This window comes from Ochlerotatus camptorhynchus, unplaced genomic scaffold (assembly GCF_037179485.1).
Source record: "Ochlerotatus camptorhynchus isolate MF236.1 unplaced genomic scaffold, CSIRO-AGI_Acam_v1.1 ptg000569l, whole genome shotgun sequence".
Lineage (NCBI taxonomy): Eukaryota > Metazoa > Arthropoda > Insecta > Diptera > Culicidae > Ochlerotatus > Ochlerotatus camptorhynchus.
This window is the reverse complement of record NW_027041050.1, coordinates 1,352,156-1,379,395: the sequence shown is the minus strand read 5'-3', so window position 1 is coordinate 1,379,395 and position 27,240 is coordinate 1,352,156. Positions and strand designations below refer to the sequence as shown.

Genomic DNA, 27,240 nt, shown 5'->3' with positions numbered 1-27,240 from the left:
GAGATTGTGGAGGTAGCCCGAGACTTTCAACCGTTCTTACTCGCTCTAACATATATCGCTTGTCACCGCTAATACTGGAGATTCCCAACTGTACTACCTTGGATTCCGATGCCGTGCGCGTAACATTGTTTGTCCACTGAAGGCAAAGGGGTTCAATCACACCGTCGATTCCGAGCTGATCCACAACTCCTTGCTCCATCAACGTAAACGACAACCCGTCATCCAAGAAAGCCAATATGTCGATTGATGAGTCCTTACCGTACAACCGCACTGGCACAATACGTAGACCGCGAGCCTTGACGGTGCACATTCACCTTCGCAGTTGATTGAGAAGAGATTTCTTTGATTGCTGGAGTCTCCGCCTTTTCTGAATGCAACAGACTATGGTGCTTTAATTCGCAGCCATTCTGTCCACATAACGGTGCCTTGCAGGGCCATTTTCCATGGCATGCCAAACAGCGTCGACACAGATGTAACTGCTGTACCAATTTCCAACGCTCACCGATGCTGTTCTTCTGAAACTTGTAGCACTCTTTCAGCTTATGGCCATTCTTCTGACACACTGGACATGGTTTCGGCTGAACTGGACCTTTTTCCACAGTGTTGACGTTGCGCTTCCATTCACCTTGCACCTTTACTCTATTACCATCATCCGCATGAGTGTTCAGGAAACCCTTTTCTTCCCCTTACGGTTTCTCCGACTTCGAAGCTGCTGATGAGCGTATCGTTTCGAAGTCACTTTGAAACGTGACGTTGCTGGCAGCAGATACAATGGTCGACATGAACTCCCCGAAAGCACGCAGATCTACAACACGAATTCGATGTTGGTGAAGAGCCCAATCGAGTTTGACTCCCGCCGGAAGCTTGGTCACCAGCTCTTGCAACAGAGTCGAGTTCGACAGATGGTTCTCCATACCCATACCCTGAATCGTGGAGTGGGCACTTGATTTGCCGAAAAAGAATCTAATAGCTGGCTTGACCTACCTTCCCACGGTACCCTACCGTGTTAACTTGAATCAGTTACAGCTGGAATTTGAGTCATCAGAATATATCGATCCTGCTGAGACCGAAGTCGATTCGCTGACTGACGTTGAAGATCGTCCATCTGTTGCTGCAAATCGAGTATCTGTTGCTCCAGTTTCCTCTGGGCCATCACTGCGTTCGACGAGATTTTGGAGAAAGTCTTCGCAAGTTCCTCTTGTTTTGAAGTTGGTGGGGAGATCAAATCGCTGAATGCAGGTATTGGATTACGAACGGGAGCCGGAAATGTATCGACGTTTGATACTGGAACTGATGCGCCGACCGCCTCGAAAAATTGTACCAGCCACTGACAGGGGCTGGTACTACACCTACTGCGATGTCGTATAGCGAGTTTTCATCCGTATACCTGACCTGTGCTTGTCTCGATGAAATGCTTGTTATGACAGGTGTGGTTGGGTTCCTACTGATAATTATGCTCCTTGCAGTGGTCCGTTTCGGGATCGTTCCAGTATACGATGTGGTAACTACTGGGACCTCAACGTTCCCAGCACAAGCTGCCATTATCGTTTCTCTCTGGTCTTCCAACCACCGATGAACCGTGCTTTTAGAGCTACGATTACTACGTAGGCTCCTCACACTCACATTGTCGTCACCTTCATTCACGGAGTGCAGAAGGTTGAACTTCCTGCCGATGAATTGCCTCTCCAATTCCCACCGTTACTGATTCACTTTCCGCTTGCTTTCAAGCTCTTGCTGCATCGATTTTTCTCGCAAAGCCTTCTCCTGCTCCTCAATTTCCCGCATGAGCCTCTCCTGGACCCGCTTCTCTTCCTCTATACGTTGCATTTGAAGTTCGACCCTTGCTTGAATGGTACTAGTGGTCGATGATTTCCCGACTTGCGAGGAGACAGGCGAATGACGATGTAAACACTGGGTACAACAGAAGCTTCGATCCATCACCGATCCATGAGGACTGTCGCAAACAGTAAGTAAGGGTGATTTCTAAAAAATCGGGTTTTCAAGCTAAACTTTTTATGCTTTGATTTCTCGCACAGTATGTTCTAGACACTTAAAAAAATATATAGCATGAATTTTTGCCGAAGCAAGTAAGATGCTATCTTTTTACTTTGGTAATTTATGAAGAGTTTTCGATAAAAAATACGCCCATTTCAAAAGTAAATTGAATGTTACTCATTCTAAATCAATATAAATCGTGAACCAATGAAGATAGAAAATTGCTTCCTTGAAAAAAATTTGTTTCAAATAACTTGTTCTTCAACTTTAAGGAACATTACACTTCTATCTAGAATAACTAAAAAGTTGGTATTTGGAACTCATCAACTGTGTGGATCATTAACGGCGCCGGTGGTGTAGTGGTAAGCGTGATTACCTCTCACCCCAGCAGGCCTGGGTTCAATCCCAGTCGGCGCCGCCGGGATGTTCTGAGGCATAACATCTCTGATCACGCCTTCCTTCGGATGGGAAGTAAAGCCGTTGGTCCCCGGTTCATGAGTTGATGGGTCGATAGGTAGGGTCCAGGTGTGGGAGCTGTCTTCCTGGCACGTCGGTAGCATTGGTGCTCAGCACGGAAAACAAGATCGACGGAAAAAACAAACCAAAGGAAAAAAAAAAAACTGTGTGGATCACCCTAATGCATTGCACATAAATAGATTAGCTAAAATAAATGAAATAACTTTCGCCAAGACACTATTATACCTGCATCTGCTGTTTCTGCACCACTGTTCACAGTGGACCTAATATTGTATCTCATCTCGTGCTATACTGGCCTTCGTTTCACAAACCAGGGATGAACCACGGAGCGAGTTGCACTCTAAATCTAACGTCGATTGTTCCTATCCGGTCACCGAGTCTTAAGAACAACACTAGCACCTAGTATGAAGAGCTGATACCTAGTTTACCACCAATCACCACCACCATTCGCCAATCATCATCAGCATCACCGTCACGCGTCGCCATCTTTCTCACAACTGAGGCCACCACCACCACGTGCAGAATCACCACCCAAAGTACCCAGCAGTTACCGGTCGCCCACCCACACAGATTTTAAGCTTGTAGTGCAGTAAACGGTGAAAAGTATAATTCACTAGATTAGATTAAGATTGAAATCTAGATCGAACATTTAAAGTGGTCTATGAATGGCCTTATGAATTTCGAGCTAAACCATCGATTTAATGCAGGAATTTAAAAATGCTGTGATGTTAGTTGGGTACTGAACACTTTTCATCATTTAGATTTTTCTCAACCATTGTGATTTACAGGATTTCAATAATGGGCATTCTGCTTTGTAGCATTTCCCCTGATGTAAGTCCGTATTGGTCTTGGAGATTTCTTTCAGAAACTTCAAACTTATTGCTTTAATTTTTTCCATTACTTTTGACAGTTTTATTGAACCTTTCAAGAGTTGATAGTTTTTCAATCATTTTGCTTTCTCTTGCCGTATGTCATCAATAAAACCACTTAGCGGTTTTCATTCTTTTACAATAGTTTATTCATTAAGATTAACCTTACCTAAGAAGACGTATAATATTGTTTGCTTTATCTTTTCCTTGCTCTATCAAACTCTAATCCATTTGTTTAAATTACACATGTGACGCATCACCTTGTCATTTGTTTTTTTTTTCTCTTCTTCGCTTCACCTTGCCTCTTACGAACTATATTTACAAAACGGTTCTGCGCAGTTCTATTTCGGTGATTAGAAATTACATTGACTATTTACACAAGTTTGCCTCTTCGGCTGATCGGGTTAGGTTTCTTCCTCCTTTGCTTCGTTTTGTTGTTTTGTGCCGGTAATTTATTCATCTCAGTGTTTGACAACAATTAAGTCAGATAATAACCTCACTTTTCTGCTCATTGCCTGGAGCGAAAATATTTACACGCCTTTTCTGTTTTGTTTGGTACACTCTCCTCATGGATCACCGAATCTTCGAATGCGTGAGCTCTCAGAGTGACGAGCAAAGTGCTGAAATTAATTGTTTTCCGAACCGTTTTCCTTTTCAGCCTGATTGGTCTAATATTTACAGCCTGGCACTCTGTCCTCGCGACCGATTTTTAGTTTTTGTTCGAATTTAAATTAAGATAGGTAAATAACAGCTGACTAACTGACTTGGTTTCTGTTTGTATATTTGGATCGTTTTTATATTCCTCTGTCGAGGAGAGGATGGAAGAACCGAAACTTTTCAACTGAAGCTCGAAAATGAATATTTAGGTGGTGGTAATAAATAGAGAGTGAAGTGAGCCCCTGCGCTACCTGAACGAACTTTTGCTACATTTCTTCATTTACATATTTGTTACACCCTTTCTGGCTGGGTGAGAGAGACTCGTTTGCTGTACGGAGGATTACCGTAGGGGAGAAAAGTAATAATAATTTGGTTTTGTTGATCGAGATACTTTTTACAATACGCGAGATCCTACAGGCTAATATTCACAGAACAGGATGGTTGCTTGCTTTGGAACACGACAGTCATACTAGCGAGGGGTGAGGCGGTTGAAAGTTGATCTCAACCTAAATGCATCGCCCCGCCCATCAGGCTGGGATGGAAGTAGCCCATGTACAGCTGGGCACCGGGTGCTCGTCCGAGGGCTGCCATTTTGATCTTTTCCAGTTCGGCCTCTTGCAGTCGTTTCGCCTTCGCCCGTCGGTTCTGGAACCAGATTTTGACTTGGGTTTCGGTGAGCCTGAGCGACGAACTGAACTCGGCCCGTTCCGCTATGCTGAGGTACTGCTTCTCGCGGAACTTCTTCTCGAGCGATAGCAGCTGCTGGGTGGTGAAGGGGGTGCGGGGTTTGCGGTTCGGTTTATGCTTCCGCAGGTTGCACTTGATGCGTGGGGGTTCGTTATCTGGAAGGAAAGGAAGAGACGGGAGATTAGTGATGATGGTCGCAGAGTTTGGTGGTGGTAGAATGATCAAAGTTTGGAATTGACGATGGTTTGTTCATGATTTGGGTTTCGGGATTTTATGCTACTTCGTCTTTTGCGTTAAAACCAGAATTTGTCCACCTGAGATTTGACCTTTCTTACTTATTTAAATTCCGACAAAACTGCTCAAGTTCGCATGTAGGGAACAGTCGTGAGATAATTTCTTCCTGTTATGTGGGTCTGTGTTTGATCTTTCATGCTATGTGTTTTGAGTCATGGCAGATTGTTGGCAGGGAGCACTCGCAATTTATTATTCTTATTTGAGGATTCAGACAGTATAATGCGTCGCGGGTATGCCCAATGTGGAGCCTGGCACAACAGAAAAGTTTATTTTATATTCGCATGTGACTTCATGCGTCATTTGAAAGATTTTGGATTAGTAAGGTTTTGGATTCCCCAAAGGTACCTGAATCAAGTCCTGACTCCTGAGAACTCAATACACATTTTTTTTACGTTGTACTACGTCTGTGATTTCTATATGAGGGTACACTTTGAAAAAACCAAAAATGGAACATGTAACGAAATTATGAAAGATTTTGAACGTTAATAACTCAGCTGCCCTGGACCAATTTTAATAATGTTATCACCAATCTATCAGAAATATTTCTACGCATCGATAGCAATGTTGATTTGACTGTTGATTTTCAACAAGAAACTATCAAAAAATTGTAAATGTTAAGCATTGTCCAAAACCGGTGAAATAACTAACAAATTTACCGATTACGTACGTGCATATGCTGCTTCCCCAGCACTGTCATCAGAGAGTCGTTAGTATTTAGACGAAACAAGTCGAAGATCGGCCCCACCGATCACAAAAAATGCTCTCCAGAGTTGTAATTTTGTAACTAACCTTGGAAGCAGGGGTGCAAGTAATTTTGATCGATTCTCATCGATCGACTTTCTGTTTCGTTGATAACTCAACGGCAAACACATTCATTGATACGTTTTCTGTTCTGGATGATAGAAGAGCATAGCAGAAATAGTGCGATGTAGATTTTTTTTAAAGCTTTATTACCGAGATTTTGAGCTCATTGGCTATTTAATATCGTAGACCATTTAGGTTTCTTATGACTTGTTTAAGGTGTTTCGCTGTGAGATCCTCATTCTCGTAACCACTTCGAAACTGTAAGTTCACAAATATCAGCTTCCCCGACACGTACCACTATGAAACTGTTACTTCTCGTTTGCTGTACTGCAGCATACATGAAGTAGCAATTTCAAGGCAAATGGGGCATTATTTTCCGAGATTTGTGTAATGGAAATTTCGAAGTGGAAGTGCATGTATAGCCTACGTGGCGGCCATTTGTGGACTCTACAAGGAATCATCTTAAGTTTGGAACCAGTTATATAAGGTTGGTGACGATTGTTCATATTTGACAGCCACATTCCACCCCCCTGAGTGGAAAGTGAATCAAATCAATCGACAATGTCCAGGACCAATTCATAAATTGATCGAGAATTCAGCGTATAATGAGCTTTGGTTCAAATCAGAAACTGGCCACGTCCTCAGCGGTACCCAGAACATGTCCAAATGTGACCAGTGTGGTCCTGGGAACTTACTATAGCTACCAATGAATGTGTTCTTGAGATTCTCATGTTATTTGAGGTGTCGCATGATGGATTGTGGTCCAAGTCAAAAACGGTGCCTTAACCTCAATCTACCTGTTCATCAACTCTCAAACCGTAAACAAATAAAAAGCTTTTGCTTGAAATCGATACAAATAGGTGAAACTAGAAGACCCTCTGTAGTTTGGGACCGATTTGAATACAATTATGACTCTAAATAACGATTTCAAAGTGGTTGAACAGGTAAAAAGTGAACATGTCCGGATGTGGCTAAAATGGTTTTGGTTCCTCGATGTGGCCAACATTGAACTTGGTTTTGAGTTCTCATGTGATTTAAAGCAACTTATGATGGGTTCTGGTCCAGAACGTGGCCACTTCCCCGGGGTACCCGAAGCATATGTAGATGTTACAAATGTGATCCTGAGCACCTAATATAGCTACCATTGAACTAGGTTTTGAATTCTCATGGTATTGAAGGGAGGGACGTGGAGCATAACCGGATGTGGTTAAAATGGTCTTAGGTTCTCGACATAACTAACATCATATAACATATGTGGAACTTCATGCAAAAAGCTGACTTAAAGCTGACCCCTTTTTTGTTTTGCCTCAGTGGTATAACTGGCATAGATGGACATCGATCTGTCAAAATAAAATTTTCGTGATATCGACACTGAGCATTCATAAGGACCAATGTCGAAAACATAAATAATGGCTTCTTTCGTAAATGTCTCGTACGTCAAAATCAATCCATGTAAGCCACCTGTTTTATCGGATAGGAGGACACTTTCTATACACAATCATGGTGTTGGATTTCTTGATTGAGTTTTTATTTTCGAGAAATTATCGCAAAAAGTAATTGTTTACGTTTGTAGCTTTGGCCCTTATGAAAGTAAGCATTGACTATGACGGCGACTCTGCAACTCTTTACTCTTGGTAAAATCCCATAAGCATCTGACAATCTATGCATGAAATCTAGCGGACTTTGTCTTATCTCTTCATTCCTCCAGCAAGCAGCCGTTTCTTCACGTATACATTGACAGAATCATATGGGTTTTTCATAGGAGTGAAAGAATAAGGAAATGTTCACCAAGTTTCACGCACAGACTGATGTCTGCTTATGGGATTTTACCATAAGAGTGAAGAGTTACAGAGTGACCATAGGAGCGAAGAGTTACAGAGTGACCCAAGAGGCGAATTGGCAATAGTCACGGTAATGCGTAATGAGATGTTAACAGGTGAGGCCCAGATAATTTGTCATCTCTTTTGTTATCCGCTGTTTGAATGCTTGACGGAGTTTGACCTGGGGGGGAGGGACGTGCTGTCAAATCAGCCTACTGATCATTCTTGTATTAAACTGGTTCCAAACGTAAACAAACGCTGTAGGCTTCTTATGGCTTGTTTACGTTTGGAACCAGTTATGCGAGGTAGGCGACGATTGTTCGTATTTGACAGTCACCTCCCCCCTTGAGTTTGACGTGTGGGCATTCTTTTTTCGACTAGTTCGACAGGGGGCTTCGCAAAGGATTTTTTTAATTAGTATTTTCAAGTCGGTTAGAAGCCAATCAAGAGCGTTGTTATTCAGTAATATTGCCTATTTACAGATGCAGTATTTCTTAGTCTCTTCGATCTTTTTGGTAATGCAATTCATTACGGACATTATGTTAATTGCATGTAATTGGATATTGCAGGTATTGATAACCGCTCGATATCATTTATCGTCCTGCTTGCAGAATTATTGCGAATGAAACGATGCAAAGTCAGCTCAAAACACTGCATATTTTTCAAATGGGACTTATGACTCTTGTTCCAAATTTTGCTGCTTCTCTCTGGACTTCAAAATGTAAGCACTTAATTCCAAATTTACGTGGTCGTGTTTTTCCTTATACGAAACCTAATGAAATCAAACTTTGATGCAATTGATTTCAAAAAATTAGGAAATGTCCACAGAAGGAAGTGTTACATACATGTTTCTTCTAAGTTTACCACAGTTTTGCTGTGTGAATCAAGGTGATGAATTTGTTAAAGTTAGCTATATAATTATAAATAAAGCACATAAATGGTTAAGGAAATAGTAAGACATATCTTCAGGAGTGCTAGGAACACATAGAATTATAAACCACGGTAGAATTAAAGGAATTGACAAGCCCCAATTGCACAGATCGATGTCCATCTATACCACTTGAAATCACTGAAATGGGGTCGATTTTTGTTGATCGAGGTCCACATATGTTATGTGCTAACATTGAACTTGATTTTGATTTCTCATGTGATTTGAGGTGTCGCATGATAGGTTATGGTTCATGTCAGAAACTTGTCATAAACCTTTCGACCGAAACCTTTTAAACCTTTCGAATTATCATTATCATTACACATGATAATTCGAAAGGTTTATGGAGGTCATAGTGAGTGCCCACATGCCCGTTGGCCACATTCGGACATGTTCCGAGTAGGGGGTGCTGTGGCAATGTGACAAGTTTCTGACATGAACCATAACCTATCATGCGACACCTCAAATCACATGAGAAATCAAAATCAAGTTCAATGTTAGCACATAACATATGTGGACCTCGATCAACAAAAATCGACCCCATTTCAGTGATTTCAAGTGGCGTCGCATGACGTGCTTGACACATTTCAGGTCACTTCTAGTCTTAAGGCCCGTATTCAGTGGAACATGTTTCGGCGATATGTCGTGACCGATTCCAATTCGGTACTGTGGTTGCCGAGAAAACTGAGTCTCAAAGTTTCGTTAGACACACACACAGACAGTTTTCGATCTCGTCGAATATACTGAATACTGAAAACAAAATTAGCTCAGAGAGTGAGTAACTTTTTACTCAGTTGGGAGCCACTTTTATTTATGGGGGGGTTTATGATTTTGTGACAAGCAATTCATTAAGTATAGGAAAAACGTCAAGAAAGGGAGGAGGGGGGGAGTTAATTTATCCTCAATTAAGCGTGACATAATAAATGGATCGCCCCTTACCGTATGCGTGATAATGTTTGGACCATTAAGCAATGTCAACATTAAAAAAATTCTCAAAAATTACGTTTTCGAGTTTTTTTATTTATTTAAAGAGGGGATGTTTCTCAGAGTCTTAAACTATGTTAATCATCGATCGAGTTTCCACTTGCTGCAATTACGGCCTCCACACGCTTCCGAAATGCACGGCAGGTTCTAATAATGTAGTCTGGATCCATTTCTCTCCAGGTACGGGTCAATGTTTGTCTGAGGCTTGCTGTACTCGGCTGGCGTTTAGAACAGGCCTTGACGTATTAAGATCGGGGCTGGATGGCGGCCACATATCCTTCGCCCAGAACGGAAGATGTTCCTGCAACCACTTCTGAGTGCGGTTAGAGTTGTGGCACGGAACCCCATCTTGTTAAAATACAACATTTGGCTTCGGACCGTACTGTTCTTTGATCCACGGAAGAACATACCTACTTAAAATACCGATGTAGACCTCCGTGTTGACCTTGTCGCCTTCTGGAATGAACACCGGGTCCATTTTTTTGCCATCGGTAGCCACCAATCCAAACACCATAACGCTAGCAGGATGCTTGGTCAGATATACGTTCTTGTGCTCGTCAGCCACGTCTTTTACCGGAATAGAACTAATATACCGGTCGGTTCTGGAATTTGATACGGGATCGAAGGTGAACATGCTCTCGTCGGTGAACAGGATTACCGGATTTTTTCGCTTAAGGAAGTTCAAGATTTTCTTGCATCGTTCGACTCGTAGCTCCCGGATGCGGTTGGTAATCATGTGAGTTTTTTTTTCCGTGCCCTCGACTTCGCCTCGCAAACTTCCTTTGCGATCTTCCGTGCCGTGAAGTTTCTGATCCCGTGTTCCTTTGCCATTTTCCTTATTGAACGCACTGGATTCACCCGAATTTTCCTTTTGATTGCAGCGATAACCCTCGGAATACGAGCTGACCTCGGACGACCTGTGGCCACCTTCGCGAATAGTTATCCTTTCTTTTCTCGGTATAAAACCCTTTTGACGGTCCACCGGGACACTCCCACGGCGATTGGGACGCGTGGGACAAATCACGAATACGCTGCCACTTCGTCATGGTGCAACTGTCAAACTAAGTAAATCATTTTCTTTTATACACAGCCTACTACGGTATGAGCTATAGGTTACGTGCATGCAAAGAAAACCAAGGCATTGTATGCACAGGTGAAACGGGAACCTTATTTGTACGATGGTGCAAACATTATCACGCATACGGTATATACTCATTCAAATTTTCATATATCAAGAACTAAATTGTTTGAGTTTTACGCATTTTTTTCTACATTCGTCGAGCATTATTGCCGGTTCAGAGAAAAATTAGCATATGGCGTCAGATTTAACAACCAAAATTGGCAATCGTCACTCTTGGGATTTTCGAGCACTGAACCAAAATCGTCCTTTAGCGAACCCCACACGTATCAATATATTGACGCCAAGGGAAATTATTGACAGTAATATTGATGATGTGAATACATAAATATTGTCAAAACCGATATATTGACGTCAATATAGAATGTATTGCCAATACGATTATTGTCAATAAAAGCAGTCGTGTAAGGTCCACTTTTGAAGACCGAGTAGAAGGCCATTTTCGGATGACAACACATCCGGAGAACTTTTAGATTTGGGCGTAATTGATTTTGTAAACAAACACGCCAATCGCCGATTTCTCGCGAATAAAAGAACAATCTTGTAAACAAACCGTACGAAATGATATTCTTCTACCTGTTTGTGTTATTAGTTTTTTAGATTGAGCTTTAATACGCGAGAAACCGGCAAATGACGTGTTTCGTTACAAAAGCAATTACGCCCTAATCTCGAAGTTCTCCGGACATTACAGATAGATAGCAGTTCGCAAGATAAATTGAAGAGGTCTGAAGCTATTGGAATAGAAAAAGTAAATTAAATTGAATGTATCAAGCAGTTCGATCCGCCTTCAACCGAGGCCTCGAAAATTGATAGTTATCTGGTTATGATTTGCTTCGTAGTCTACATAAAACAGCAAAAGGGCTTATCTTCCATTTAATTCCACTTAATTAATTTTGGTATCCATGACAGATACGTATTTCGACTACAATGTGCAGTCTTCATCAGTATCATTCCCACTAAAGAACTTATCAAAATCTAACCCCCTTAAATACTCATCCCCTAGGTAAAAAAGTCAAGATCATAGGTATAAAAATGAAACTACAATGTGTTGAATCGGAACCTACCTAACTAATAAAAACCAAAGATTTAAGTAAGCTAAAGGAGAGAATTTGATAAGTTCTTTAGTGGGAATGACACTGATGAAGACTGCACATTGTAGTCGAAATACGTATCTGTCATGGATACCAAAATTAATTAAGTGGAATTAAATGGAAGATAAACCCTTTTGCTGTTTTATTTAGCATTCCGCTAACAACCCCATTTCATTACTTCATTATGATGGCTACCAAGCCTTTGGGGATTTTCCTTATTAAAGATTTGTATAGATTTCTCTCCTTTAGCTTACTTAAATCTTTGGTTTTTATTAGTTAGGTAGGTTCCGATTCAACACATTGTAGTTTCATTTTTATACCTATGATCTTGACTTTTTTACCTAGGGGATGAGTATTTAAGGGGGTTAGATTTTGATAAGTTCTTTAGTGGGAATGACACTGATCAAGACTGCACATTGTAGTCGAAATACGTATCTGTCATGGATACCAAAATTAATTAAGTGGAATTAAATGGAAGATAAACCCATTAGCTGTTTTATTTAGCATTCCGCTAACAACCCAATTTCATTACTTCATTCGTAGTCTACGTTTTTATTACGGAATTGTTGTTGTGCTTAGATTATGAAATGTTTCATTGTGAAATGGCGATGCATGCTATCATTTCTGTGAATCAGCAATATCAAAGTAACCCCTAATCAAAATACTGATGTTCGGTCACAAAACTAAAAAATAGTGCACAATTCATTATACCTATTCTCTAATTGACACTCTGGAAGCGAAATTGACAGGTTTTATGTATCGTACACAAACTTTACCTCTTGTTATTTCATCTTACATATTCCAATTATTATTATAATATCTCATAGTTTCATAATTTCGAAAAGTAGTATTTTAGCTGTAATGAGTATATTCAGGCCTGGTCTCCATAAAAATGAGTAAAACTAACTCACTCTCTGAGTAAGATTCGGTTTTCAGTATAGTTATGACACTCAGCCATCTGGGCCTCAGATCAAACCCGGTTTTCCAAGCTTTATATACGCCCTTCTTTGTAAGAAGGATAAACAAAGCTGACACAAAGCATCATTCATCATGAAACCATCAATATCTTTCCTCATTACACGGGAAAAAAAGAGTTCCTATATTCGTGAACCACAGCCGTGAACCATAGTTCACGGTGTATATTTGAGAAAATTTTGTTCTGGATAGTTGGCCGTGATTTTTAGTTCACGGTCCGTTCCCGTTTTCGGGAACGGATTTTTTTCCGAGTAGCTAAATTATGAACGGCGTTTCATGATACGAAAATATCCGCACACCTACAGAAACATTTGTCTTCCCTGAAATTCCTTCCAACCCGAAGTTAAAGTTAAAGAGTTGTCCTCTGCCATTTCAACCGCACCAACATGTGTCAAAACTGTCGAAATTCCTTAACGTCTTACCACTCGCTTTCGGTCTTCCCTCCTTGTTTCAAAAATAGAAGCCACGATTACAAAACGCAACAACAAAACATGTCACATTGGTAAACAATCTATTCAATTAACAAACTCTACACCGTCTCGACCGTCCCCCAACCAGCTGACTGAAACGATCCGATTGAGGTTATAATTTATTGTGTCACTTACTCGAGTGAGACTGTTCATTCAACAGCAATTTAAGCAGCGCATTATTGGCTGCACCTTCCCTGCTACACCTCATCGGTATCACCTCCCCGCCCTCCCCTTGCCACAACTGGAAAAAGGTCTCATCGTCTTCTCAAGTGCTCTTCACAACACAAGAGTTTTCCTTTCAATTAACTCCCGAAGAGAGCAGGAACCCCGACCGTCGTAGTCGTCGTCATCGTTGTCGGTTCGTTGGTGACTTGACAGTATCAATTTAAGCTAATAGTCTATTAGTAGCGTTGCGCTTCCAGAGTTCTTTTTGTTGCCCTGTGCTTAGGAAGTCGGAACGGGGAAGAAAATCGACCCAGCAAAGAGAAGAATTAAAAATAAACATATCGGTGACTAGCATGGTGAAGCTGCGCCGTCTTCAAGGACCGAGTTCCGATCTCCGGGAGCAAGAAAACGAGAATGAGGAAATGGGAAGCCGAACGTTTCAGGCATGCTCGACTAATGAGGTGGAATAGCTCGCACAGAGAGGGGAACTAAACGGTTTCCTTTTCGGGAAACAATTTCTAAAACTAGTGCTAAATCATCTTGGCCTCCACCCGTCAAAGTGGGCGAGGAAAATTTATGGAGATTTTAAAGTTTTTCCGTCGCTTAGCAGTGTCAAGTTCATTAATTTTTTCGACTGCATTGAGCGGCCTACTATGTATGTACAAACCTCAAAACAACGTGTCATAACATTAACGACTTTTCCTGCAGAGAAAGAATGCCGTCGGCGGTTTTTGTTCGTAGTACAAAGTAGGCTAGGCGCTAAGAGCGCTGTTTGCTGGATCGATTCCGAGGGAATTCCTCCGTTGGCAGTCAGTGAGTTATGGTGGTTTTCAACTCTGCTTGGAAGTGACATTCGACAATTAATGTAGTCATCGAGAGTGTAAGATTTTTTTTTTGTGCTCATCTGTGGGATGGGTGTAATGATCATAATGTGTTTTATATGAGACGGCATTCCATGTAAATTCAAAACGGTCCATTTTCAAAGTAAAATTTAAAAATTCAACTTCTCTTCAGATGACATCCCGAAAACAGCACGAACACTTCATCAATACTTCAAACTCTTTCCGAAGGTTTCCGAGTCGTCACTATGCCGCTGGGGTGCCGAAGGCTAGTCACGTTCGACCATTTTCAGCCATTTATCCATTAATTATTGCCAGCAGTGATTAATTGTATTTTATTGTTTCTCCCTCTCTGTTGCGGTGTTGGCAAATCCGAAGTGAGCAAGCAGCAGTAGCACTCCTTCGAAATCGCTTAATTAAGTAATCATCCTCCTTGCATCCAAAGCCTCACCCCCACCCCCGTACCCGACGTACCCCGCACTGTGGCAAATGGCCGCATTCAGCTGACAGATAAAACTATTTGTATTCAGATGTAACCATGATAGAGATATAAGAGTTGTTTGCTTTTCCTCGTCTTCTTATACGGTTCCCTCCATGTATCGACCGAACCACCTTTCGGAAAAGCTCCCCAACATTTCTCAATTAAAATTAATTACATTCATATCGCTCCTCGTCTTTTTCTTCCCAACTCCGCTGCTGCTGCTGCAGCAGCGATTTCCATCCAGTACGGATCCCCAAGAAATGCAAATCTGGTTCTCCTCGTTCGTTGCAACCAGCGAGTTGCATTCGGAACATTCGGGCCAAAAATGGTCCGAAGCGAGCCGAGGAGAAAAAAAAGCGGTAGCATTTTATTGCAGCTAGACACGCTAGACTGTGCACGGCGGCCGGCGGTGTTGGTGGAGAAAAGTACAATCAGAATGATGGACCTGTGGTAGAAATCGAAAGGGGGTGGGGGCTAGCAACATATTTTATGGTGGCATTTCAAAATTCCATTGACGGCATTTAATTTGTTGCATTTAGATTTTTGCGCTAGCACAAACCGCTTTGGATCTGTTAGGCTGCATGAGTGGCGCATGTGCTATTGAGATAGTGTGCTCTTTTACGTCACTTAGGAAGTTTACGGAAGGGACGGATGAAAAGTTGGTGTGGTTCTTTTCGCTGCTGCAGTTGTATGCACTGACGAGTGGTAGTATCCGGTTTGGTTGGTTGCATTTCCGTCGCCAGCACAAACAGTGTGTTAATTGAATACAAATACGGGCAGGGTTGAAGTGGGTAGCTGAAGAAAGTGACCCAAGCAACCGGAGGGTTCAAACCAAGCCTTTGCCAAGAAGGAGGGTTGCTGAAGCCACCACCATTGATGGTGTCAGCACGGTAGCCTACAGTTTTTATGCTATGTTTATAAGTGCATTTACGACACGTATGCGTTAAAAAATTCTATGTGAAAAATCATTAATTAAACTTGAATTTTTCATGATTAGCTTGCCAAATTTAAACATTAATATAATAAATGTTTAATTCCTACATGTACGCGCTTGTTAAACATTCACCACGATTATTTTGCTGCGCAACACATCAAACATCTATGTGGACGGATCATAATTTCTCAATGTTTGCATCAGCTGTCTTATACCCCGTACAGACTATGGCTTATATCATATAATATTATAGGCTGTCTTGCAATGAGCACTCATACATAGGATTTCCAGTGAAAACTAGATGTATGAGTGCTCATTGCAAGACAGTCTATATTACATGATATAAGCCATAGTCTGTCTGGGGTATTAGATTGGCAGATAATCGAGCCAAAGAATCAACAACTTTGGCTTCAAGCAAAATGTTCGTGGAGACATGCTTGGCATACACAGTTGTACACACCAACTGCTCATTTGTTATTAAATTTTCACTCAGTTATTGAAATTTGTTTTTCTTTAAATTAATTGATAGATTAGGATCATAATTAACTATATATATGCAAAGATTAGGTAAATCTTAACATTTGAATCAACGCCAATGATTTTTAACACTTAAACTCCGAGATGTGCAGCGAGTATTTCTCACTTCATTTTTACAACGCAAAAAAAAAATACAGTTTATTACTAGAATTAAAATCTACGTTTTTTACGTATCTATAACAAGCTTAAACTCTATTCTATCTACTGCTTCCAAAAGAACTATGTACGTCAACTGTGTGCGAAGTTATTAGTAAATGAGCAGTTCGTGACCAAAACTGTGTATGCCAAGCATGTGTGGATGACGTTTCTGCCACCGGAGTGGTTCAAACCAATGTATTAAATCGATTTTTTTTATGTTTTCAAAATCATCTTTTGAGACTTCTTACTTCGGTTTCAAACTGTAATATACTAGGTGTCCAGTGATTTTTCATTTTTGAATTCCCGGTTTTTTCCCGGATTTCCCGGTTCAAATCTTAAAAAATCCCGGTATTTTTTTAATCGTGACCAAATTTGACATGATATTAGTGAACAAATTATCCTCAATAGCAAAACTTCAAGGGGAAAATGGTAAAGATGATAGTACCGATTTTCCTACCCTCGATTTTGTCAGCCTGAAGATTTTGCTGAACTTTTTGGCTTTTAAGCATGAATTCGCAAGCATTTCGCTCCAAATGACACTTAATTGTTTTGTCGCAACAATAACAGAGCAAACTCAAATAAACTCAATTAATGCGACACAGCACAGCTGTATCGAGTCGCTCCCGATAAAGGTAACTAGATGGCGGGCAGATACCAAATTCAAGAAGAAGGTTTCGTGATCGTCAAAATTAACGGAATAGGGTAGAGAACTACTTCGGCCTAATCGCCCATTTTGGGCCTATCGAGCAGAAAACTTCAAATAAATCCCTGATTTCAGAGTTAACAAGTCAATTATGCGATTGGTACGATACTTTAGTTAATAAGCTACGGAACGAAGTCAATGAGAACGCGTGATATGAAGGTTTGCACCCATTATTCCCAAAAACAAAAGAAGCGCTCCTATCGAATCAATTTTTATTTTCATCCGATTGGCCGAAGCGAATTCATTAGCGTTTCAATGGTTGGTTTCTCTTTATCAAATCTTACGGTACGTACGGAAAGGTAAATACATTTGGAAGCCATCAGTAATAATAATATTCCGTTTGGTGATAAACTGCTAGGAAATACTAAGTGCGGGTTGTGCTTATTAGGCCGGAAATGGGGTAGTTAACCCTATTCATATACAGTTGCTACGCACCCGATGGACGATGGAGCAGTTCAACGAGACGCTAGTTGGACTTACCGAAGAGCTGATCGGAAGAAGACCGGTAGTCATCGGAGGAGACTTCAATGCTTAGGCAGTTGTGTGGGGGAAACAGATGTACCCACGCAACGGGCACATTCTACTGGCAGCTCTGGCAAAGCTGGAAATTAGGCTGTTAGCACTTTTCGCAGAGATGGCCGGAAATCCATTAATCGCTGGTGGAAAACATGAATTGGAGAGTGTGTGAAGAATCGTTAGGGAGAGCATGTGACACGGGCATGCCGTGGAAACTAGAGCTACATAACAGACAGCCTCCACCTTACTGCTGCAACGAGGCAATTAGCACCCTCCGCGCTAGTTGTCTCAGAGGCAGAAGACGTGTTCAGAGAGCAAGAACAGAAGCAGACAGAGAGGAACGTAGAGGAATGTTCCGAGCACATAAACGAGAGATAAAGCAAAGCAAGTCAAACTGTCAACTGGAGCTGGGTCAAGATGCTGCTGCCAACGACGCACACCTTGTCGTGATGACGAAGATCAGATGTCAAGTCATGCCCCCTGAAATGTGCTTAGAGAACCTGAAATTCCTGATCATCGTGGAAGGACTCTTCTCGAAGCACGATCCAACGACCTGGCCACCTACATCGTTCGGAGACGAAGAGCGAGATAACAACGAAGTCACCAACGAGCAACTCGTAGCAGTGCCTGCTGGATACTCCGGAAAACTCTTTGAGAGAATCATCCTAAATCGAGATGGTTTTATCACAGGTGGATAAGAGCTCACGGTCTCCCAGTGTTGGTGAGTTCTTTGCCGTTAATGTTCACGAAAAGTTCACTATTTTGCCATAGATAAATTCAAAACCAGAAAATTTATGGACGGATTTGGACAGTTTTTGACCTGTTTCATACGACCGGAAAGTGTATGCTGGTCACAAATGCCGTGCCAAACTGATTTCCTACGCAATTAATCAACCTTTGATGTGAATTTCGCCAATAAACACTAGGAGCATTTCTTATAGCAAAACTTGCCATAACAAAATGGGCATAGTTCATTTTAGTAAACAAACTAACACTTCTTCCTTGTGTGTCACCTTTGATGAAGCTCCTAGGTCGGAGAGGCAGTTCGGAATTTGAAAAGGAAGAACAAAGTGGATGCAATTCGGACAGTTGTCGAGAGGGCATCGAAACAGAATTCGAGAGGAGATCGATATTACGCCGTGCTAACGATCGACGTCAAGAATGTGTTCAACAGCTCCAGCTGGGAGGCCGACGCTACTTTCAGATCCGGGTTCTGATCTACGAGCCAAATATGGGACAGGATCAGGATTACGATCACGGTAGGAATTCCACAAGGCTCCATCCTTGGTCAAACGCTCTGGAACGTGATTTAAAACGGCGGTCTAACGCTGAAGCTACCCAAACGAGTTGAGATCGTTGGCTTTGCGGACGACGTCGTCTTACGGTAACAGGCAAGACGCTGGAATGGATGGAAATGTTGGCGACCGAGGCGGTCGACATGATTGGAAACCTAATGCGTGGAGTGAAGCTGCAGATAGCCCACAACAAAAGCGAAGTGGTATTGATCAATCACTCACTCTTTACAATTCGGTCAGCTCAATAATAGCGTTCGGCCTAGAGACCCAAAAAATGCCATGACACTGTTGCTCCGTAAATTCTCGGGCTTTCCAAATATACGAGGTCTCAAGATTAGACAAGTGAGCAAATTGAATTTTCTTAGTACCTATCTCGAAAGTATCATTTACTTTTTATGTCTAATCTAATCTAATCTAATCGAACTCCAACACTGCCAGTTCTTGAAAGCATCCTGGAAAATGATGGACATACCTCCATAATTCTTCTTGTCTATTTGATATATGTTTCACATCAAAGATGCGTCACACATATCAAAATGGCCAGACCTACTGTGCAGCATTTAAGGGGCAAGATGATTCAGAAAACATCGGGTTACGACGTAATCCTTTGATTACTGGAAATTCCTGATTCCCTAGTTTGAAGTTGTCACGACTAGGGTTCGGTGGTAGATCTTATACCAGTAACGCACCACAAAATGGTGATCTCCCAACGTTACTGGTTTGAAAAGATAAAAATTTACAAAATGGAACGAACTCACCAAGTTTAGTCAATTGAACCTGAATGCTGCCTGACATGTGTTGATGTAGAAGTCCAACTTGTAGACGAAGCTTGACGAAGATAAACATGAACTAGTCCGGTTTATGGTAGTTGCGCGGAATGTCTTCCGTCGATTTGAGATAAACAAATGATGTATGTAGTTGATTTTTGATCGTGGCCAATAGTCAGGTTCAACGCTGCGGCTCAACGAATGATGGGACGCCTCGTGGAGGTTCTACTTGGCTTCGGAACAGCTTCTCAGCGGCAAATAATTAGCAAGCCTCTTCGTGGTCAATAGTCACGTTCAACGCTGCGACTCATAGAATGATGGAACTAATTATAGGACGCCTCGTGGATTCGGAATAGCTTCTAAGTGGCAAATAATAGGGAATGAGGAACTACAAATTGTCTCTTGGGCCTGGTTTTGGCCAGATCAGCAACCGATTATCAAGTATCATTTACTTTTTATTTCTACCAAGCCTAGGCCAAATTTTATTGCGCTGAATGGGCCGTTAAACCGAATTGTAAAGAGTGAGAGATCGAATTAGGACATTGTTTAAAAAATCTTTAACTTGATACAAGTGAGATCTAGAGAAATTTGTTGAAGATCTCAGAGTAAGCAAATGTTTGAAAATTTCGTAGCCTTAACTAACAGAACTCAAAATTAATGATATTTTGTTCCAATATCACGCGTCATTGAGAGCGGAAGTTTTTTATTTGATAGATGATTTTACCAACACTGAAAGCGAATGTCACGTCAACACATTCCTACCCATTCCTTTCTTGACCTATGTTCGGGCGCGGCCGGCGCTGGTATTGCCTAGTTTGTGATCACCAATTTTTACACATTGAGGATGATTGCTAGTCCGAAGCATCGTCTATTGGTTCTCTGTGTAATTACAGCTGACCTAGCAACCATGGGCGGTCAATCATGCTCATGCTCGTGCTCTGAAGAATAAAATGTCTGAATTGAATTCCTAGATAATTCTAAAAATAAATCCATGGAAGTTGTGAAAATAACATCAAGAAGAATTTTAACGTGATTCTGAGTTAAATTGTATGGGGATCAGAGGGATCATGAGGATATTAGCAAGTGAATTTTAAAAATAATTCCAAGAGAATTTTGGTGAGAATTCAAAGATAATTATTATTATTCTTTAGGGGAATTTACGTATTCTCGGTAACCTAAGCAGCGACCTTCTTTCTATAGCCTTTTTCTCTTTGGAACGCACACATATGCAGTATTGGTTTGTTTACAATCTTTTGCTACCACCTGCTCTAACAATTTCAGTCGAAAGAATTGTCAAAAACTGTTTTGAAACGCTTTTACAAAGCTCCAATCTTCTCTAGTGAGAGCGAGTATTGTCGGCAACCAGTTTTTCTTCGGCAACCGTTCCATTTGAACTGCATGTAAATCTGCTGTTCTATTATCGGCAACTCGAAATCAGCTACAATTTGTAGTGCATGTGTTGCATTTCAAGAAAACCTTGCTAGATTGCTTTTTCTCAGTGGTAAAAATATAGTCAGATTGAAGCTGAAAGCATAAAGAATCGTTTGCATGCATTCAGCGAAGTGTTTTCGTAAGAAAATCCAGTGAAAATAGTGTTTCAATTTAGGTTGCCGAAAATAGTCTGTCATGCCGAAGCCGTCATTTCCCCTATATGGTGTTCTGAGGATAATTTATAAAGAAATATACTCTGAAGGATTCCTGAAGAAAGTTTTCTAGTCTAGTCTAGTATAATTTACAATTAGGAGAAAATTTTTGAATAATATTTTGAGAAAATTTCAGAGTGGCCAGTGAATTTTCATTTTGAAATTCCCGGTTTCTCCGGTTCAAATCTTACAAATTTCCCGGTTGATAATATTACAAAAAAAACAAATTGAACGTAATTTTGAAAAAAAAAACGGGCCAACTGTAAGTAAGTTATTTGGGGGAAAAATAAAAGCAACATTACAGAAAGTATTTTTTAAAGCTGAAAGTATCAATTCAACTCTATGAGTCACTTAATGTATTCAGCATATTTCGAGATACTTTGGAAAATCAATTTCTCTCATTTTTTTGAGCTTGATACATCTAATGATTTCAAAGCCCTACAATTTATTGAGTAATAGAGATTAAGGTCATTTGGCCAAATGCTATCTGGATGACTAGGTTGTGACAGAATTGTGTAGAATAAAAGATTTAATTAAAAAAAAATATTTCAGAAAAAAAATGAACCTGATACAAATGAGTATTTTAGAAAATTGTTAGGGATATCGCATAAAGAAGATGTGTCTTCACTCAATTTTCTATACTAGCAAAAGTTTTAACCTTTCCGTACTCGCGCAGATGTAAAAAAATAAACACGAAAAAAATATGTGAAACCTGCATACGCTGGAACTTGCTCAACGTGAAACTAAACATGGCTTATGACATTTAATACCCACGTGCAATAGACCAATACTTGAAGAATATTACTGAAAGGTTATTTACTGAAAGGAATTTATTGAACGCATGAAAAAAAGTGATTTAAAAAGATTCCTAAGATTCTGGGGCTTTGACATGTGTGTAGAGTCTGAAACTAAAAATTTTCTTCATAATTTTTGATTAATAACAATCTTCGTGATGCAAGATTTCAAGCAAAAACTATTGAATAAAATGCGAGATTTTGATAAAATTGCAAAATCACAGATTAAAATAAAAACATACAAATGTGACGTGGAGTAATAACTGTGAAGGCTCTTGAACTTGGAAACATTTTAAGGGTTTTAACAAATTACAGAACAGTCTATAGAATCTTGCGGACAAACTCTGGATTTTTTAGTAAAATTTAAAAGTATTCAAAGTGTTGGTTTCAAACAAATATTGAGGAGGAAACCCATATAATTTTCGAAGGCGAAGTTCTAAGCAGAATTCCACAATTATTCTCACATGAAGTCCTTAGAAGTTGTTAGATGAATTAGAAGAAATTTCTGTGAAGAAGAATGCAAGCTCTAAAATAATAATAAATAATTTTAGATAATTTCAAAAGGAGTTGTGAACACAAAATTAAGGAAAATTCCTACGTGATTTTGAGAAGATTTGTATAGGGATCGTGACATATAAAATTTAAGAAGAATTCCAAGAGTAGTATGATGAGAATTCAACACGAAACAGAGTTCTTTGAATGTTGTGGGGATTTCAACTCAGGTGCGAAAGATTCATCACAGAGGTCCAACAAAATTTATTGCAAAAAAATTGCTTATAATTAGTATGAATGCTGTTTTGAATAGAGTTAAACCAAATTTTGAAAAGAATTGCAAATGAATTAAATAGAATTAAATCGAATAGATTCAAGGAAATTCCAAAAATAATTCAGCGTTTATTAGTACGCGGTATGTTTCTTGGTTAATTTCAGAAAAAATCCATGATAATTCAGAACAGAATTCCAAGTTAGTTCTGGAATTTATGTCATGAGAATTTGGAATAAAATTGCATGGTTATTTTGATTTCGAAGCATCGTCAATATTTTCTTTTAAGACCCATGAATTTTACATCTGAAATTGAAACTACAAAAATCAATTTGAAGTATTGCTGAGTGATTAAATTGACTCGCAGCTCCATGAGCGAATGCGAACGGGTGGTTTTGTTTACTCTTTTTTTCCGTCGGATATAAACGCGTGGATAGGGAAACGAATGGAATGGTGCAACGTTGAACTGTTGAGATTTTTAAGATTGAGGTTACACACAAATCCAGATCATGACATAAACAACAATCGAATTTTAGAACTCTGTTGTCATTTGCTTAATCTGCAAATGCAATATTATGTACGGAAGGCTTCAAATGTTACGGAGGCCTCTTGAAAGATTAGTACTACTAGACTAACACTAGCAAATATTCTCGACTTAGGGCATTGTGCTTGCTAAACGATATGCCAATGTAAAAATTGTTTTGGCTCAGAAAGCTCGCAATTGGTAACTGTGAAGAAGACCTCTTCCTTTTGAGACATTTCTGCTCAATGAGCCTTAAGTTGTTGCTGAAAAGCGGCCTCAACTTCATCAACAAATTACATTGTCATATCAGTAGAACGCTCGTAGATCGCATTCCATAAAATTCAGCGCATTGCATCATTGTGTTACTTGCGATAAAATCTGTGGGAAAAGTATATGAAAAAGATGAGAAACATACCAAAAAGTGCATGCACAAGTTGTCTGCAAGCTGAAATTAGAAAAATGTTCCGTCAGTACCGCTTCGAATTTCATCACATGGACAGGTGCACAAAGACACAATTTTGAAAATGTATAGCTATTGACGGCCATCGAACACTAAACTGCGCAAATCTTCACCCATCAGATTTCCACCCTGACGCGTGCAATTGCATCCGTCTCCACTGCTGCAGCCACATGCAGCGCAAGGTGTGAATGCAGCAAATAAAAGTTAGGTCCTACCATAGTACACACCCCCTCACATCTTCTCCTGCGCGCCATTTCTTGTGTATCCGAACTGGTACGGATGCAGCCATTACAAAAGAAGGGGAGCTGGGTCGGTAACCAGCCGCATTTAGTAGCCGTAGTGGCATTGTATTTAGCTTGATAATTTTCACTTTTGCATTCGTTCGATGCAACCTGAAACAGGTTTTCGACGACGCGTCGCATCGTCTCATAGTGCAATGCATGTAAATATGTGCATGCATAACAGGTATCGTGTGCATGTGCATGCATCTATAGCGACAACAAAGCAGCGTTCCGTGGCCTGTGTATGTGTGTGTGTGCGGGGGGGTGTTTGCAGGTACAGCACAACGTGTAAATTGCAGTTTAATAAATTAATTTTATAGCCTTTTCAATTGGCAATCGCTTGCGGTGAATCAAAGTGTTGTGGGTGAACGAGGTACTCGCTTGCACGCTACTAATTTGTAGGGCCACGAGCTAGCATGGTTCAAACGAATTTGCATTTCAAGACGGGTAGCGGTTCACATTTCATCGAACTGTTGTTTCAGTTATTTTATTTTCAGAACTTACACTCGGACTTTATGTCACGTGGCAATACGTCCCCATCTGCTTGAGAGTTCCATCACCGCGTCATCTCCCCGCCGTCGCCAGAGGATGGGAGGATGTGATGTCTCAGTCAATCACACTCCAATTGCACACACTTAATCCTATTGACTCGTACCCTTACCGCGAACTCGTCCATCTGATTCATCCTGTCTTGGCAGCCAACGGAGCACCAATTCATTAAGTGCAATCAAATAAATAACTATCAAATGGTTTCGCTCCCGGAGTAACAAAAACAACGGCGGCGACGACCCGCGCTTCGCCACTGCGAGTGATTATGTTATAAATTTCGCGCTTCGCTCCGCTACAAGAAGCGAGCGAGTGAGCGAGCGGCGTGAAACAGAAGGCAAATCTTTTGACAAATAGTCCTACATGATTACCATTTAGCTCTGCTGCTACTGCTGTTGCTTCTGCTGTTTTCGATGTTTCGATTGTGCGGATTTTTCTCAGACTTGAACAGATTCGATCAGACCCGGTGGAATTTCGGCAGTAAATTCCGTTTTTAGCCCGTTTGATGTTCTGCCTTCGAAAATAGCCCCACAGCAGCTTCAACGGTATCATTCTCACAGTCGTGTGAAGTCACATGAAATTTAGCGAGGGGAATAATGCAGACGGTGCATGAAGGTTTTGTGACTTTTGTGAAGTGAATTTTCAAAGCCACAGAACCGTGGATGATCCAAAAGTATCCTTTACTACCTGCAGGGTTCGATTACAAACGGAATTGAAGCATACATCAGAAACGGAATTGTTCATGTATTGTACCGTACCGTGTTCATGTACCGAATCAAAATATTATCAGTTTTCAAACTTCTGTTGATTGTGGTCTTTGATAAATTTCATAACCTCGTGACCCACCACTAATGAAGACTGATATTGTATGGCCAAAATTACCTTAAAAACGCTTAAATATTTTGCTTAAGTCGTCCATCCAAACAGGATCATAATTCGAACTTTTCATTGGATAGCTTAGTGTCTAAATTTATCCAGCTCTTAAGCACATAATGACGAACTAGAACTTCAAGTATTCAGAAATATATTTCGTAACTTTTTGTCATTCTTGCATTTACACAAAGACGTTCCAACCCATTTCCAGAAGTTAAATTTTTGTTGGGCCAAACTAAACACCGCGCCAAGGTGAGACTGCTTTGCTCTGAGCTGCTTTTTTGCAACGAGTAACTCAATGTACCTCAAAATTCAATCGACGTTCATCGATTTTTTCTCTCTGCCTACTCTGTTTACTCTCTTTGAAAAAGATTTATCTTAGACGTCAGTTTTATTTGTAACAATAGTAAGATTGTTCAGATCTGCTATTAAAACGGTGTGAATTTCAGTACCACTTGGATCAAAAGTAATTTGTCCGGAAAACGGCTCGAACTATGCTGGGAATGATTCCAAAGGGGGCCTCCGTCACCAGCTGCTGTATCTGTTTTGGAAGTGATTTTTGTTCTTACTCTTCCGTCTCGTCATTTACTCTCCAAATGTTGCTTTGATGCGAAAAGTGAATGACAGTGATTTTGCTCACTGAGCAATGTGAGTTACTCGAGGTGCCCCAAAAGCAACTCTGAAATTCCTCATGATTAAGAGCTGTCTTGCCCCTTGCACCGCGCCACCCAGGAACGCGCTAATCCACTTGGAGCATGAATTTCGTCACAACCAACCAGGGATGGCCCAAAATCATCTAAATTCAGTTCGCCAAGCAGAATCACACGAACACTAGCGTGTAAATTCATGGGATTTTGACAGTTCTTGCAGTAATGTATCTGTAATTTTAATACAATACATATGCAGCTGGAGAAGACTATATTGTTTAAGAATTAAAACAATTCATTTGAGCACCCACAAGCTCACATTTCTATTAAAGATTTTATTAATTTACAAACATCCTTAAACTTCACCGAGTAATTGAATTGTATGAGACTAGTTTAAAGAAATTCCCTGAGATTCTCTGATTTTCCAGGACTAAAATGGAATTCCCTGAAATTCCCTGATTTTCCATGTTTTGTTCATCATGTTATGAAACCTCTGAGGATGTGCTTCATGAAAAACGAAGCTATCAAAGTCAAGTGCTCTTTAACTGGTCCGTTTCACCGAAACTTGAAATAAAGACCAATGAACCCACGGGAGAAAGAGAGACAAGCGATTGAAAACTTGTTGGTAGACGCAGGTTCTAGAATACTGCGAAGCTGTTTGACTTCAACCGAAAAAGAAAGCTTGCAATCTCTTCGTCGCATCGATTTTGTTAATTGAAACTGATATTGTGACGCCCTGATGGAGAGTACGATGTATGGAACAAATAAGGGGCCGCTGAATCCATCGAGTTATAGAAAATATCGAGTTGTATAGAAACTCTAAGGTATCCATTTAAGAGCAATTTCACGCCAAATGCCGAATCGCACAGACTCTGTCTTCTCAGATTTGCATGAATCTTTGCATTGTTGTTTTTTTTTTCAAATAGGCAATCATTTACATTTGAACCTTTTTTTCAAATCATGCAACATTTCTCAGAATGGCAAATTCGATATTTTCAATGAATCCTAGCAGAAAAACGTCACTTCCAATCGACGTGACACCTGAGACAAAATTGCAGGCAAAGGTATAGCAAATACTGAAAAAAATATACACAGGTTATGATTTTTAGTCATTTTAGGTAAAACATCCAGTAGATGTGAAAAAGT

General features: G+C 40.4%; 1 protein-coding gene across 2 annotated transcripts in view; it reads right to left on the bottom strand.

The window, feature by feature from the left end:
• Positions 1-3,608: 3,608 nt before the first annotated feature.
• The window catches only part of Dr (Drop), a 75,267-nt gene continuing 51,635 nt past the window's right edge, over positions 3,609-27,240 (bottom strand). Inside the window, exons 2-3 of one of the 2 annotated variants that reach the window (XM_065236699.1) lie at positions 23,703-23,732; positions 3,609-4,840 (exon numbers count right to left, since the gene is read on the bottom strand). In XM_065236699.1, coding sequence (XP_065092771.1) covers positions 4,500-4,840; positions 23,703-23,732 — 371 coding nt within the window. In that variant the 3' untranslated portion in view covers positions 3,609-4,499. The remainder of the gene's footprint in view (positions 4,841-23,702; positions 23,733-27,240) is intronic. The other variant, XM_065236700.1, reaches the window with a different exon arrangement.